This window comes from Mustela erminea, chromosome 10 (assembly GCF_009829155.1).
Source record: "Mustela erminea isolate mMusErm1 chromosome 10, mMusErm1.Pri, whole genome shotgun sequence".
Taxonomy (NCBI): domain Eukaryota; kingdom Metazoa; phylum Chordata; class Mammalia; order Carnivora; family Mustelidae; genus Mustela; species Mustela erminea.
The window spans coordinates 44,631,600-44,648,813 of record NC_045623.1 but is presented as its reverse complement, the minus strand read 5'-3'; the positions used below and the strand labels follow the sequence as shown (position 1 = coordinate 44,648,813).

Sequence of the window (17,214 nt, the reverse complement as noted above, 5' to 3'; positions counted from 1 at the left end):
AGCATAATTCTGAATGAGGTAAGATGGTTGTCCTTTATTGTTTGGTCTTTCATCTTTAACTGAGCATTAAGCTGTGTTGTTAATATGTCAACATATATAAGTAATGTTATGCAGTTCCATTTTGTGTTATGTGTTATCCTTAATTTTCTTCCAGAGAATTAAAGATGGTAGCCTAATTGACGCAGTTAAAACCATCTGTGTGGGGGATCATATTGAATCCATAAATGGAGAAAATATCACTGGGTGGCGTCATTATGATGTTGCAAAAAAATTAAAGGAATTAAAAAAAGGTGAATCCTTTACCTTGAAGTTAATAGAGCCTAAGAAGGCATTTGGTAAGTTGGGTGTGGGTGTGTATGAGTATAAAGTGTTCCCTTCCGTGCCTTTCTTTCTTTCTTTTTTTTTTTTTTAAAGATTTTATTTATTTATTTGACAGAGAGAGATCACAAGTAGGCAGAGAGGCAGGCAGAGAGAGAGAGAGGAGGAAGCAGGCTCCCTGCTGAGCAGAGAGCCCGATGTGGGACTCGATCCCAGGGCCCTGAGATCATTACCTGAGCTGAAGGCAGTGGCTTAACCCACTGAGCCACCCAGGCGCCCCCGTGCCTTGTCTTTCTAAAGGTAGTAAGTTCTGAGGTGTGATGCCATGTGATACAGCGTGTCCATTGAGACTGTAGAGAATAGCAGCACTACTGACAAGGGGAACAACAATTCAAGGAGAAAAAAGTTGTGTAAAAGGACAATTTCTGAAAGACCTTTGGAGTTACAAAGTCTCACGTCCAGTGACTTTGTGGCTGTTCCAAACACCAAGAGGAGCACATTGTATTACATTTATCTTACTGAGCAATAAAATTCTTGATTGAGCTCTCTAAGCCATAATAACTGTTGGTTCATGGACCTCAACAGCAAAAACTTCAGTTACACACAGAATTGGTATTTAAAATAGTTATCTAGTCTATTTTAAAGGCTTCCTTCAATACTTTTCCTCTGTTGGCATTTTGGATTTGGCAACTCGGATGGTATGAAATTGCTTCCACTTTGGTGACATCTGTACTCGCTTGGTTTTAGCCACGGCAGCTGTGTCCCAACTGTTCAAACCCCAAGGGGCATCTCATCTACAGGAAAATGTGCCAGCTTCTCTCTCACTACCCAGCACTATTTTAATAAGCCAAATGACGGCCTAGTGTTCATCAGTGTTGAAATATCTTCAGCAGAATCCTTCTAGGCTGCCCTTACTCATCCATGACCCCACCCAACTTATGTTCTTTCCTTTGCTCACAGTACATAAATATTCCTTATAGTTTGTCTCTAATGAATGTTTTTTCAGGGCAGGTAATAAAAATGATGGGGGAAAACAATGGATCTGGGCAATTACATTTTTCCCTCCCTTAGCAAGTAAGGGACAGATACTAACCATATGGAAATGTAAATTCTCCTCTGCTTCCAAGGGTTTCTGTGCCATTTAATAGAAATACAGTGTAGATTATATGACTTGGGGGAGAAAGAGTTCCATAGAAGGTGTAAGAAAAGAATGCTTTGCACTGAGCTATGTATAGATTTGTTGAATCCCTGTATTGCATGCCTGAAGCTAATAGAACACTGTATGTTAACTATACTGGATTATACTGGAATTAAAATAAGAAAGCAACCCCAAAAAGAGAACACGGGGTGGCAGGGGATCGGGGGAGGGAGAATGCCTTATGCCAGTGCTGTTCCTGGAGGGGATCAATCTAGGAGACCGGACTACAGAAACTGTGATTCTGCATGGAGTACAGCCCAGCTTCTGAGCTCGCTTGTCACAGAGTTCTGTCTATGCTCCTTTTGAAGTGGTTGTTTTGCTAACCAACTCCCTGATTATTGTATAAACTGATAGGATGTAAGCAGTTTGAGCTATTTTTATTTGATTTAGACTCTTTGTAAATCAGTCATTCTCAATACAACTCGAGTATAATTTTTTTCCACCTTTATTTCTACCACTTAGTCTATTTTTCAAAGCTAATCTTTTTCTATTTTTTTCTTAATCTCTGCATCTAAATCTTGTGGTCCCTGTATCTTGATAGAAAGTTGCTGGTATACTTTAACTTGGATGCTTTGTTGATATTAGTCTTGGCCGTTACAGAGATAATTGTATTTGGCTATTATTGCTCCATGATTAGATTTTTTTCCTTCAGTACCTGAGACACGTGTAGATGGTTGGGGTGCTGCTCTGCCTTATGTGCCTGACTACTATTGAACCTGCTCTCTGTTGCCCCATAGGAATTCCATACATTTGAGAAGGACACTGGGTAGGATTTTCTTAGTGGGGGTATATTATTTTAGCATCCCAAATCCTGGTGGTGCTGTGGGTTAGGATATGTGCAAATTGATTTTGGAGCAATGATAGGTTTTTATCTTCTGAAGTTCCTCTGATAGCTTAACTCAGCCCAACTTAAATCTGCTGGGCCATATGCATTTTCCATTCTGGGTTGGAACTTGACTTTGGGCCATAGCTTGGGGATTTCCCTCTTAGAAGTAGGCCTTGCTGCTCTGCCCATACTTCTGCCTCAGTTTTGCTGATTTTTGCCTTGGGATAAAGGCAATGCTAGTTTGTTTTTCATCCTTTGACTTCATCCCAGTGCTTCATGCTTTTCTTGGAAGGGAGTATACATTAAAGGTACTCGAGGGATTTAGCTTCCCCCAGTTCTCTTGGTTCTAATCTTATTTTTTTCTGTTTCCTTCCTTCCTGTGTTTTCTAGCATTATCATGAATGAACTGATTCAAATTCCTAGTCCTTCATGATTATCTGTCTCTCATTGCCTTGGATTCCTAGAGGAGAAAAGGACCAATGTAGGTGAGGCTGAATGTTCTGGTCTCTGTGATCAGACAGGCCATCTAGGCTGAAGTGAAGTCAATTCTAGGATTTTACCAAAAGCTGTTGAAATAGCCATACACTCTAGTAGCTTGTCATTTCCTTACCAACTTCCCTAAAGATTTCACCTGGGGAGTCATGTGGACTGTGTCCTAAAATACAAGTAGTAGTATGGTTGGTTGCTTTGGAATGGTATAACAAGGATGATGAACACAACTTTCAGCCGTGGAAAGGGAAATCTTTACAGCCTGCTCCTATTTGCATATTTTTGGTCCACCACCAGTCACATTCCACTTCCAGGAGCCATTATGTGAGCTAAGATTCTTTGAGAGGTATAGAATAAACGCTTCCCAGGTTAATGAAAGGGCATTTTTTTTGGGTAGACTATCAAGTAGGTCTCAGAAACAAAGACTGTGTCAGTCATGCCTTGGGAAGGTCAGGAATAAAGGCCATTTCAGGAATGTATGAACCAGGCACCTTTCATGGCCCTGGCCTGATTAACTCCTTCCCGTTATTTCCTATCTTTATATCACTTCACTTAGGATTCAAATTTCTGGGAGAGCAGGGTAAACTGATTAGGTCATGTCCTATCTTGATAGTGGGAAGGCAGGCATGGTTAATAGGGCCACCAAAATCATGCAGAACAGTGAGGGAGAAGTTTCCTTTTGGGTAGGAAAAAAGTAGCAGATGTCTTTTTTTGACATTTCTCCTAAGTTAATATACCTTGTTTAGTGGAGTGTGTTGGTTTTCTCTTGACTTTGAGTCTGGCTGTATGCATGCATGATACTGTCAGTCTGGATATATCAGAATGGATCTGGAGGGAGGCAGGGTATTGTCAGCTGGCTTTGGGTGTCTGGTCTTACAGAATTTTTTTTCCTGTTTGTGTTGGGTGCTGCGTAAATGGCATTTTGGCAATGGACTCTCTGGAGGTACTGATAGCATTAAGTTTTTAAAAGATTTTATGTAATCTCTACACCCAACATGGGACTTGAACTTACAACTCTGAGATCAAGAGTTACATATTCTACTGACAGAGCCAGCCAGGCTGTATCAGGCTTTCTTTAAGGCAGAGTAAAAGCCAAGTTTTCTTGGTGCTGGCCACCAGATTTGGAAAGGACAACAATCCAGATTGGGACTGTACTCCTGGGATGGTCTTTCATTTATATCTCCCTCAAGAAGATTCTTGAGAAGCTTCTGTGTTCCATGTGCTCCATTAGGCCCAGTGGATACTAAGAAAGAAGACTATGCCATAGCTACTGCCTTTTGAGGAGCTCACAGTTTAGCAGAAGGCTGTTATTGACTGAATTGTGCCCTCCTAAAATTCATGTGTTGAAGTCCTAATCTCCACTACCTCAGAATGTGACTGTATTTGGAGATAAGTTCTTTAAGGAGGCATGAAGTTAAAATGAGATCATTAGGGTGGGCCCCGATCCAATGAGACTGATCTAAGAGGAGAAAATTTGGATACACATACACATAGCAGGAGAATGCCATGTGACCATGTAGACCTCTATAGACCAAGGAGAGAGGTCTTAGAAGAAAGCAACCCTCGGGATGACTGGATCTCTAGAACAGAGGAAATAGATTTCTTTTGTTTAAGCCATGTGGTCCTTTGTGGCAGCCCTAGGAAACTAACATAGAGGCCATCAGGCTTAAAGAAAAATCACAGTATAAATTCTTTGACTGTGGCAGTATGAAGGTCCCTAATAATCTAGAAGGTATAGATGGAATGTCTTAGCTGTCCTTGGCCTTGGGTATATGGCAGGAACATACTGATGTTTTCATTGAATAAATATTTGAGGAGTTAGTACATGCTAGTCTTAGAGTATTCGTTTTTGGAATAATAATAGTTTCTTGAACATCTACTGTATTCCATCACCATACTACCTGCCTGGTATATCACATGAATAAGAACTAGTCCCTGCCTTCAAGAAGCTCCTATCTGGTGGGAGGAGATGAATATGAAAAGAAATTCAGGGTCACCTTTGTGGCTCAGTGGGTTAAAGGCTCTGCCTTCGGCTCGGGTCATGATCCCAGGGTCCTGGGATTGAGCTGCACATTGGGCTCTCTGCTCAGCAGGGAGTCTGCTTCCTCCTCTCTCTCTCTGCCTGCCTCTCTGCCTGCTTGTGATCTCTGTCAAATAAATAAATCTTAAAAAAAAAATTCAATAAAGAGAATTAGTGGTGCCAACATGTACTAGAGGCATAAACGTTGGCCACATCAAGTTAACCTAAGGAGTTAAGAAAAAGCTTTCAGGAGAAAAGATTTGAGCTGGATCTTAAGAGGTGTGGTCAGTGAACAAATTAGGGAAGGTGGTCCCAGGGCGAGGGAGTAGGAATAGAATAAGCAAAGGTGTAGAGGTGTATAGCAGTATCCTGTGTTTGGGAATACCACGTATGTCTGTATGATTGGAATAGAGGTTCTAGGTGATTGTGTGGCAAGAGATGAAGCTCAAGGTCAGTAGAGACCAAATAATCAAGAGCCTTATATGTGACGATAAAGAGTGGGCAATGAAGGGGTTTAAGCCGGTGGATGATACTTGGCTTTTAGAGAGAGGGTTTGGAGACTATGTCACATGTGATGTTTATAAGCTCAGGTGGCCAAGGAAATCCTTGAAGATTCTATTGTGTAGGTTGAGGAGAGAGAAGATGAAATCCTAAATGAAGGCAGAAGCATAGGTATAGACATGAGAAACAGATTGGAGGAATAGACAGTGGTGTGCTGGAGCCATTTGTTTACATCTTTTCCAAACTCCATGTTCAGTGACCTCATGTTAGGGGCTTGAAATTGGCTGTGGTGGCTTGTTTATATCACAGACACAGACAAGTACAGCAAATTTGATTTTTAATTTTTTTCCTGGAGAGCTGATGGTTACACATTTATTTGCATACCACTGAATATTAAGAAGGTAGAGTTGGAAGGTTGGAATATTAAGAAGGTGGAGTTGTAAATTCATTGAATGTAGAAGTAAAATAGATTGCAAATGATGACCCACAGATTTGTGGCTTGGGTGAGGAATGGAATGGAGTGCTTTTCTTTAAGATGAGGAAAACTGGAAGAGAAATAGATTTGGGTGAAGACTTAGAAAAGAGACACTGTACTTACAATATAATTTTAGGTCTGCTGAGTTTGACATCTGTGAGAGAATTTAGTTGGAAATGTGTAAGAGGTAGACAAGTGTCAGAGAACTAGAGCCTAGGGAATGGGATTTATGAGTAATTTGAAGCTGTGGAAATCTGATCACTCAGAATAGTAAGAAAAAGACCAAGCCTGGAGTTGTGGAGGAAGCCCACCATTAAGGAGAAGAAAGAGGAGGAGCCTGCATAGTGAGGAACGGCCAGACACAGAAGAGACAGCCTCTGGATGGCCTTTTCCCAAGCACTCAAGGACCTATTACTTGTCCCAAGAGCAGGTGCTTCAATTCACTACAGCTTTCCTAAGTTGGTAACAGGCTCTGAGGGAGAAATAAAGGCTGCTTTAAGACACACCCTCAGATTGTCTTGTGTTGATCAGAGTTTATATCACTGTTTTTCATCTAGTGGATCTCAATCTCTGTGTTTAAAACAGGGAGTAGAATTGAAAACTTCATAGTGCTTTGTGCCTAGTAAGGGTAGGTTACAGTGTACATAAAAGTTACATGTGTTTTTGTATATTTGTGTTCCAGATATATATGTGTGTGCATCTGTATAATTGTGTTATGATATAATGTATATATTTCCCATTGTGAGTCATAGCAAAAAATAAAATTTGGAAGCCACTGGTTTAAATGATTCCCTTGTTAAAAATTTGTAGTTTGGGAAATCTTTCCCATACCTAACATGGTTTCTCCTGGTCAGCTGCTTTCTGATCCAAATTCTCCCCCTTCTAGCCATGAGTTGATGGCAGCCTTCCCAGTCCTTATCAAGTATCGGGTGGAATGTCTCTGGTGGTATTTTTTTTAGGGCATGGCTCACTTCCTTTCCCTTTTGCCAATGAAAAGGAACATGTCTCCACAATGAGCTCAACCTTGCAGGGTTTGCCCTGTAAACCTACACTTTCCCAAGGCCATGAAAACCCACTCTTCTTAACTTAAACTCTAGGATCAGACTAGTTCAACTGGTTTGTTTCCTGTGAGGACTTTTAATTGCAGAAAAATAACTATTAAATCTATGAAACTTAGGCTGTTTTACTTGGATGAGTCTGTATTTATCCTGGAGAAGTTCTTTTGTTTGTAAGTGTTGCCCTTTATGGAAAGATGTTTATAGAAGGAGACCCAAAATATTTTTGTAAATTGTTTCCAAAATCCAAGGGAGTTGAAAGAAAAAGTTTACCTCCTAAAATGTTGGTAGTCTTTATTTTGGGGTTAGATTTTGTAATAGAACTCTGGACTATGTCTTCTTTTAGAGGATTCATTTCTGTGCTATGTGTCTATTGGAATAGGATGTTCAGTATGTGAAGTACGTCTGAGTCCTTTGAGTCATTCACAGCTGGAAAACTCGGACCTCATCTTCGTGATTCAGCTCACTGATATACTTGTTTTCAAAGATGAAATCTATTTTATATCAAGAGAGAAACTTTGGCTTTTAAGTTTTAGATGACTTTTTAGATAGAAAGTATTAAATATTTGAAAAGTCTATTTTTCATGCTATTTCTAGTGAGAAAGTTTCAACCAACAAATATGTTTTGTGCCTTTTCATGTATACTGAATTCTACAAAATATACTGGGGAATATGATAAAAGTTACTAAAGAAGAAGAAAGGAAAAGTAGTTAAGTGTATAGGCTCTGTCCTATATGGGTTGTGTGATAATGTGGCATTGGATGAATTACTTAAACTTTCTGTGGCTTGGTTTCTTCATACCAAAAGAGAAAATGGTAATAGTATTTATCACATTGAGGATTAAATGATTAAACACACACAAAAAATCATAGATTAATTTGTGACACAGGGTACTGTTCAATAAAAGTGTTATTACTCTTATTATGAAGGTGTAGCCTTTCTTGAAGTTGTTCATGAACAGCAGTGCAGGTGAGTTGGTTAGCAAGTATTTGTTGGGAAATCTGGCACGGTTCCAGATCACATCTCCTATCAAATATGTCCTAATAGTAGCTACCCGCCATTCTGTTTTCTAAGTACTTTCTAAGTAGAAATTCATGTAATCCTTTCACCCATGCTAAAAGATTTAGCCATTTGTTTAAGGTTTCAGAGCCAGCTAGTGCGTGACCGAGGCAGGCTTCTAACCCATGCAGGGAACTTTCAGAGCCAGCTCTCGAACAGCTGTTTTGGATAAGTCTGTCTGTTTGCTGTCCTCAAGGAGCTTAAAATTTATATAAGGATGTAGGTACATTAAGAATCATGTAATTCTATTAATTACAGTAATAGCTGCCATTTATTGAATGCTTATAAGAAGCAATAAAGAGCATAGACTCTGAGACAAATTGCTTGGGTGTAATTCCTGTCTCTGCTGCTTATTACCTATGTGATTTTGGACCACTTACTTCCTCTGTTCCTGTTTCCTTATCCATAAAGTGTTGTGAGGATTAAATGAGTTAATATATGTAAAACACTTAAAATAGTGCTTGGCACATGGTGCTGTATAAATGTAAGTCATTCCTTAATAGGACTACTGTTAAGGTCTGTTTTAATCCTCCTGCCTTACCCGAGAGGGATTTTCAGATAAGACTGAGACTTTGGGCTGTTAAATACTTTGCTGAGGTCACCCAGTGGTGGACAGGAAGTACAAGTATGGTACTTCATTCCTGTTTGTTCCTGAGGCTTGTAGTCTTTTTTTTTTTTGAAGATTTTTATTTATTTATTTGACAGGCAGACATCACAAGTAGGCGGGGGGAGAGAGAAAGAGAGGTGGAAGCAGGCTCCTCGCTGAGTAGAGAGCCCGATGTGGGGCTCGATCCCAGGACCCTGAGACCATGACCCGAGCTGAAGGCAGAGGCTTAACCCACTGAGCCACCCAGGCGCCCCATGACGCATGTATTCTTAACAGCATATGGCACTGACTCTCTAGAATACGATGTGAGCTAGGACATGTACTGTCTGTATGACTTAAACAAAGTGTGCTTCAGCTGAGAGCAGAGCTGACTTCTCCATGACTGGGAAGTGTTCTAAAGCTTAGAGAGTGCTGGGGGCTGGAAGAAATGGTAAGATTGGGATGATACTTTCCCAAAGAGAAAGCCATGGTTTTCAGTAGGTCTCAACAGTATCAGGAGACAGTGTCCTATTTCCATGGAACTCCCCACGAGAGGTGACAGGACAGTCTTAAGAACTGTGCACAGGGGTGCCTGGGTAGCCAGTGGGTTAAAGCCTCTGCCTTCGGCTTAGGTCATGGTCTCAGGGTCCTGGGATCGAGCCCTGCATTGGGCTCTCTGCTCAGCAGGGAGTCTGCTTCCCTTCTTCTCAAATAAATAAAATCTTAAAAACAAAACAAAACTGTGCACAGCCTTGCAATCTGAGGTGAAGGACACCTGTGTCCTGGGCTTGGGTTGCAAGTGGACCCATTGAATTGGACATAGAGTTTCAGAGTAGGGTTTGCATTGGATTGAGCATATTAGCCCTCTTGTTCCTCAGAGAGGAAGATAGATTTACATAACAAAAAGCCAGTTTCTCACCAAGCCTTGAGTGGGGGACTCAAAGTTTGGTTTAATCTGACATTTCTTATACCCAGAATTGTGGAGTAAAATTTTAAATCCATTTTTTTCCAGAAATTTAAATTGGTGTTCAGAGGAGGGAAAGATAGGAGTAGGCTGGACTCATTGAGAAAGATTCCTAGAGAAGATTGCATTTGAACTTGACCTTGGTAGATAAAAGTATAGACAAGGAGGGTTTTCTGGGGGAAGCGTTCAGGACAGTGAAGAGGTTGTAGGAATTGGAGCAAATCAGGTTGCAAAAGCAGTTTCTGGGTTCTTTTTCTTTAATTTTTAAATTTAAGTTCAATTTAACTAATATACACTGTAGTATTAGTTTCAGAGGTAGAATCTAGTGATTTATCAGTTGCATACAACACACGGTGCTCATCACTTCAAGTGCCCTCCTGACACAGAGGGAGACAAATGATGGGAGACTTTTTTTTTTAAGATTTTATTTATTTGACAGACAGAGAGAGAAAGAGAGCACAAGCAGGGGGAGTGGGAGAGGAAGAAGCAGGCTTCCCGCTGAGCAGGGAGCCCGATGTGGGACTTGATCCCAGGACCCTGGGCTCATGATCTGAGCTGAAGGCAGACACCTAAAGACTGAGCCACCCAGGCACCTTATAGGCAGTAGGCTGAGGGTTGCTGGAAGGGAGGTGGGTGAGCGGATGGAGTGGTTGGGCTTTTTAAAGAAGAGCTCCAAAAACTAGGTGGGGAATCTGAGCTTGTTTTTGAGCCCAATAGGGAGTCATTTAGGTATTAGAACTGAAGAATGATATGATGAAGTAGATTTTTAGGGAATTAAGCCTAGAAAAACAATGTGACCATACTTTATAGAGGAGAAACTGTAGCAGGCTCCTGTATCAGTGCCGGAGTGAGGGATAAGGGCTGGGATTAGAGGAGTTTGAAGGAGAGAAAAAAGCCTGAGTAATATTGCCAAGGCAGAAATGGCGGTTAGGGGGTGGACCTATGCTGCTTAAAGGAGAAGAGTGAAGAGAAGAGCATGCTGAGAAGCAAACGTCACTCCCAAGATGTCTATCCGCGGAGCCCCTGTAATAAGAGTGATCAGAAATGTGGTGGTTTGGATGTGGAAATTGTTTGGGGGCAAGTCAGTGAGAGATGTTCAGCTTTTGATATTTTGCATTTTATCTGACAGTGGCACTCTCTTTCATGTATTTTTTTTTTTTTTTTTGGCAAAGGTTTAAAGTCTTCACAAAGATAAATTGGGGTATAGAACATGCCATTTAATCATTTTTTTATGTCGTAGTTTGTTCTGTCCTTCTCTCCAGCTAGATGTGGTTTGGCATTTACCACAAAGTTACTATGGGAGAAGATAAATGAGGAGCTAAGTTCTGTTTTATTGGGGGTGTGGCAGATGTGTTAGATGAATACTGAGTGTAACTGATAAATGTGTTTTCAGCTGAATAAAGACTCAGGCTAAATATGTACTCTTTCCATTCTAGTTGTAAACTGTCATTAAAAGAAAATTTATTGGGGGCGCCTGGGTGGCTCAGTGGGTTAAAGCCTCTGCCTTCGGCTTGGGTCATGGTCCCAGGGTCCTGGGATCGGACCCCACATCGGGCTCTCCTCTTCTTGGGGAGCCTGCTTTCTCCTCTCTCTCTCTGCCTGCCTCTCTGCCTACTTGTGATCTCTGTCTGTCAAATAAATAAATAAAATCTTTACAAAAAAAACCAAAAGTAAAAAATAAAGCAAATTAAAAAAAAGAAAACTTATTAAATGCTGACATATTTAATTGAGAAAAGAGAAATTATAATCCACAATACTAAAAACTGTGTAATCTGTTATCCCAGACACTAACCCTAAACAGTGATTGGTTTCTTAGAACTATAATGTTTCAGGAGCATTTGGAGTTAACAACAACCATGAATAGAAGACATAACTGTTTTCAACTGGTCTTTTTTTTTTTTTAAGATTTTATTTATTTATTTGACAGGGGGATAGAGAGTACAAGTAGACAGAGTGGCATGCAGAAGGAGAGGGAGAGCAGACCGAGCAGGGAGCCCCATACAGGGCTCGATCCCAGGACCTTGGGATCATGACCTGAGCTGAAGGCAGCTGCTCAACAGACTGAGCCACCCAGCAACCCCTGTTTTCAACTACTCTTAAACTTAGTAATAACAGTATAGGAGGAAGGGGGAAAAACGATGCTAAAATGTAAGTGGCTTCCTTAATATGGCTGAATAATATGAATATAATGTAACTTATAAAATGAATATAATCTAACTTATTAGAAAAACAGCAATTATAGCAATAATACATATTCTGCCAGAGTATTTGTACAATGAGAGCTATCATATAATTACAGGAAAATGGATCTAACAAATTGTGCTCAAAATTGTGGTAAGAGTATGTTTACAGAAAAAGTTAGGGAGATTATCCCGTTTGCGTATGGAAAATGATTGATAAATGAAAAGGCAGATTATAAAAATAATGGGTGGTAATATCCCATTTCTGTAAAAATGATCTTTAAATGTAGAAGAAAAATGAATTGCAGTGTATGTATATTGAAATTTAATGGTTTAGGTGGTGAGTTTGACTTCTTTCTTTAGGATTCTTGTATTTTTTTGCATATTTGATATAAAATAAGCATACTAACTTTCATAACCAGAAAATAATTATTTAGAAAAAGAGGATAACATTTCTGTCTAGGAAGTAGGGAAACTGAATCATTCTACTTTAATGGTTTTATAATTTTTAATTATAGGATTCTCATTTTTTAAAAAGATTTTATTTGAGAGAGTGTGCACATGAAAGAGAGAGAGAGAGAGTGTGTGTGTATGCACACGCGCTCACTCAGGGACAGGGACAAGGGGCTGAGGGAGAGGGAGAAGCAGGCTCCCCCTGAGCAGGAAGAGAGAACTGGAAGTGGGGCTCTATCCCAGGGCCCTGGGATCATGATCTGAAATGAAGGCAGGTGCTTAACCCACTAAGCCACCCAGGTACCCTGATTATTCTCATTTTAAACAGTTTTCTTTAATATTATAAATGGTTCTATGTTAGAAATGTGGTAGAATATTCCATTGTATTATTTTAAATTGAGATTTCTAAAAAAAAATTTATTTATTTATTTGGCAGAGAGAGAGAGAGAGAGAGAGAGAGATCACAAGTAGGCAGAGAGGCAGGCAGAGAGAGAGGGGAAAGCAGGCTCCCCCCTGAGCAGAGAGCCCGATGCGGGGATCGATCCCAGGACCCTGAGATCATGACCTGAGCTGAAGGCAGAGGCTTAACCCACTGAGCCATGCAGGTGCCCCAAGTATGTTTTTATAACTACTTTTCATACCTTTTTTTTAAAGCTGGTAGAAAAATATGTAGTAAATCAGTAATAAAAGTAAACAATAACTCTTGATTTTTAAAAAATTCTTATGATAAAATCATACTGTGGAATAAAATAAATTTAAAAGGGTTAATGTCTTTTAGACAGCACTTAAGTTTTTTGCCCTCCTATTTTCCAATAGGAGGTTTGTAATTTCTTTTGTAACAAAGTCCCCTCTGGATTAAAGCTACAAACCTTCCCAGAGGTACACATTAATTTTTGCCTGTAATTTCAAAGAGTGTTAAAAACAAGGCTGAGTTTCTCTTAAATGACCTCCTAACTAAGGAACAAGATTTCGGTCACAGTTATTCCATTTCTCATAAATGTCATGCACTGTTCAGTCTCATCAGTGAAACAGTTAAAATCAACTGTGTGTGTGTATGTGTGTGTGTGTGTGTGTGTACATGTGTTTTGTGGGGTTGGTTCATGGGTTGCCAGCCCTTTTGATCCAGTGGACAACTGTTGCCTTGTGCATGTAGCACCTACTTCATTCTTTTTATCTGCCCAGCACCCTACCAACTGAGTTATTCTAAAGGAGTCTGAGAAATGTTGTTGAGAGGAAGGATACATGGGAAAGAGGGACGTACGGTTAAAATTTTAGATTCTGGGACACAAGCTAGATTTTAGCCAGTTGTGCCAAGAAGTGTGCGTTTGTGCATGTGTGAGTTGGGGTTTGGAAATAGGGTAGGGAGCACTTAGGCTGTTTACAGACAGTTCCGTCTGTGTGTGTCTAAGCATTGGAGGGCCTGTTTAGAAGTTGCTTTACTGCTTAGACAGAATTCTGCATTGTGAGATGGCTTTTAGCTGGAGACAGTAGAAAACCTTCCAAGCTGGCTTGTGCAGAAAAGAGAATCTTATAAATCAATTGTCCATGAGTGATGCTGACATTAGTAAAACTCTGTGGGGCCTGTATAATGTGATCGGAACTCAGTTTCCTGCTCTTTTTTTTCTGCAGTGCTGCCTGAGGTATCTGTTTTATAATTCATGTATCATTTTTTTTTCATGTATCATTTTAAGGTTAGTTTGACACTGTGTCCCAAGGTGCTGGTCAGCAACTGTTGGGACTGTGTGCTTCCTTATTCATGTAGAATAAAAAAGGAGAGTGTGCTTATCTCATAATTTCTAGCAAAACTCCTCAGGTTCATTCTGGCTTACCTGACTTTGGTCACATGCCAAAGTCACACACCCCTGAAATAGTGACTTGTGATGAAGGGAATCCATTGGGTTTTTCATCCCTGAAGCTGGGAGCAGTTAGCTTCCCCTGAACCACAGTGATCCTCAAATAATTGGTAGATACTGAGAAAATGACCAATGGGGTGGACGCTGGAGGGGCTCCATACGGAGTGCCCCCATGAGGGGTGGGTCTAATCTCAGCCACTTTGGAGAATCTGAGTGGAGCCGTGGGATGGGCATGTGCTGTTTACACCCTCCTGTAAACTGAAGGTGGGGGGAAGGATAGTTTTATGGAAAAGATTAAATAGAATAAAAAAGAGACCTCTGTATTTGAAGTGACCTTTTCCTGAACATTCTTAGAAAACCAGTGCAAATACTTCCAATGGGGAGGGAGTTCGGGAAGAGCAGATTTCTCCTCTCCAGACTGAAATGTATCAGCAGAAGCATTCTATAATACGAACCAGGCCACTGGGCTGAGCACATTTTATACATTAGCCATGCGAATGTTTAAAACCATACCATATTTAGGTGTTTTTCTCATTTTCCGGATTAGGGCTTATTCAAGTTCACATAGTTTGTAAACAGAAGTGGGTTTTAAACTCACATTTTTGGATTCTGAAGTCCATCTTGTTCCCTGAGCAAGTGTTGGATGTAGCTGAGTTTGCCTGTGCCCACCTCTTGTTGAAATCCTGGCTCTGTTCCTGCTTATGAAAGTGATGATCCGTATTCTACCCTTACCCAGCTAGGGCCCTCATGGAACCAGAACAGACCTCGTTCTGTGCAGAAGTATTCCCCACTGTGTCACCCTGGGTCAGTTGGGGATCTAGGTCATGTTGTATGTGCTCCTTCTGAAAATGGGGCTTTAATTTCTGTCAGCCCCTCTTATTTCTCTAGAGGTCAGGGTGGGACTAGAGACAGATCTCTTTCTGTCTTTTCTGCTTCCCATTTTCTCCACTTTACCTTGAAAATGCCACTTAAAATGGAATATAATAAAGAATGATACAAATGTGTATAAAGATCTTATTTTAAAACCTATATATTCTTTTAGGGTTTTTTTTTTTCTTTTTTAACATAAAACCCCCTTTTGGAGTGGAGGACACAATGGAGTTCTGTGAAGTCTTATAATTATAACCTTAATGCAAGCCTGCGGGTTCGGTTTCACTTTTAAAAACTAGATATATGAAATGCTGTATGTTTAAAGAAATTTTTCGTAATCTAGTGCTGTCTTGCCCACACCTAATTTTTTTTTTTTTTGATCTTGGCCTCATGGAATCTTTCCAAAGCAGTTAACCTACTTTTCCTAGCAATAATAACTCTTTGGTTCACATTTTTTTTTCATCAGGGCATGTACTTTTAAATTAAATTGCGTAATTAGAGTAACAGATACAATCTCCACAAAAGGGGCTGGAGAACAAATGTGACTCCATCTTGGTGCCATCCACTTCAGCTATGGGAGCAGCCACACCCCACACGCTGTGTGTTTTGTGCCCTCCGTGACCAGCAGGTGGGTAGGATGTGTGCTTCAGCCGAGTGAGGAGCCCTGCATCTAGTGACTCCAGCCGTCTGCAGGCTGGTTTCTAGTGTCTGCCTTATGAGCTTCATCCCTCTCCTCACTCGGCCCCAGAAGAGGCCCCAGGTAAACTTGTTCATGGAAAGTGAAGGGACTGATTTAGGGCTTGGCCTGGTTGGTTAGACATGCTGAGGCCAGTACCCCAAAAGTAGGCCAGATGAGAGAGAAACATTCACAACCTTCAAAACACTCAGCACGGATGTACAGAACTTTTTTTTTTTTTTAAAATTTTATTTATTTATTTGACAGAGAGGGAGAGATCACAAGTAGGCAGAGCAGCAGGCAGAGAGAGAGGGGAAAGCAGGCTCCCTGCTGAACAGAGAGCCTGATTTGGGGCTCTATCCCAGGACCCTGAGATTATGACCTGAGCCAAAGGCAGAGGCTTAACCCACTGAGCCACTGACGCGCCCCCAGAACTTGTATTTTTTTCCCCTGTGGGTGAACAGGACCATCTAGCCTGTTTTCATGTATAAACTGGTTGATTTACATCCTTAAATCATAGGATCATAGAGAAACATGGCTTCTGTTTCCTCAGCTATGAAGGGCAGGTTTCTGGAGCCTGGGCCAAGACAGAACTTAAAATTTAACTTTTGGTGCCACCAAGTGGTTGATTTTGAGATAACTACTGTAATGGAGAAGGATGGTTTGACAAATAATGACTGAAAAAAAAGCTGGGGTGAATCGGCGAAGCATATAGGATTTTTAGGATAATGAAACGATTCTGGATGCTGTAGTCATGGTGGATCTAGGTCACGACATTTCCCAAACCCGCAGAATGTACAGCACCAAGAGTGAAGCCTACCGTAAACCGCGGACTTCAGGTAATGATGTCAGCGTAGGCCTGTTGATTGTAACAAATGTACCCCTGTGCTGGTGGACGGGGATAATGGGGGACGCTGTACATATGGGGGGGCAGAAGGTATATGGGAAATCTGTCTTTAAGTTTTGCTGTGAACCTACAATTGCCTTAAAAAAATAAAGCTTATTAAAAAAAATCTTCCATTCTACATTTTCCCTTCTAGCTACTGGTGTTGCAAGTAAGAGCAAGGCAAGATAGAGCCGTCATCTCGGGGGTTGGCTGACTTCTCCAGCATTGATGACAGTCCCTTGATAGAGTTCCCACATTCCAGAGGCTGGGTGCTTAGTTTTGTAAATCTCAAAAACCTTTTATTTTTTTTTTTTTACTATTTCCAGAGTTGTTCAGTTTTCCAGAGTTATATCATGCTCACTAAACTTCTAAGAAACTTGTTAAGTCAGAATGCTAGTGTAATACTTTACAATTAGAAATGTGTATGTAGTGGGAGACCAAAACACAGGTGTTAGCTGAGCAGTTCATTTTCTACCCTATAGGAAATTTGTATGGGAAGACGGATTATACTGAGTAGGTTGCTTGGTGAAGTCACCGGGGTGGTGTGTGTGTGTCGTAGAGGGAGTGGGGGGTGTAAGGTTGTTTATCTTGAAGGTTAGTATCGTTAAGCTGAAGCTGCCTTTCTTTTCTTAAGATTTTATTTAATGGAAGGAAAGAGAGTCTGAGTGCACGCACAGGCAAGAGCAGCAGGAGGGAGAAGCAGGCTCCCCGCTGAGCAGGGAGCCCAATGCAGGACTTGATCCCAGGACCGTGGGACCATGACCTGAGCAGAACACAGATGCTTAACCTCAAGCTGAGACTGTCT

General features: G+C 40.8%; 1 protein-coding gene across 1 annotated transcript in view; it reads left to right on the top strand.

Annotated features, from left to right (window-relative positions):
• The window catches only part of GIPC2 (GIPC PDZ domain containing family member 2), an 82,828-nt gene that overhangs the window by 46,482 nt on the left and 19,132 nt on the right, over positions 1 to 17,214 (top strand). The window contains exon 3 of the mRNA XM_032302201.1: positions 155 to 335. Coding sequence (XP_032158092.1) covers positions 155 to 335 — 181 coding nt within the window. The remainder of the gene's footprint in view (positions 1 to 154; positions 336 to 17,214) is intronic.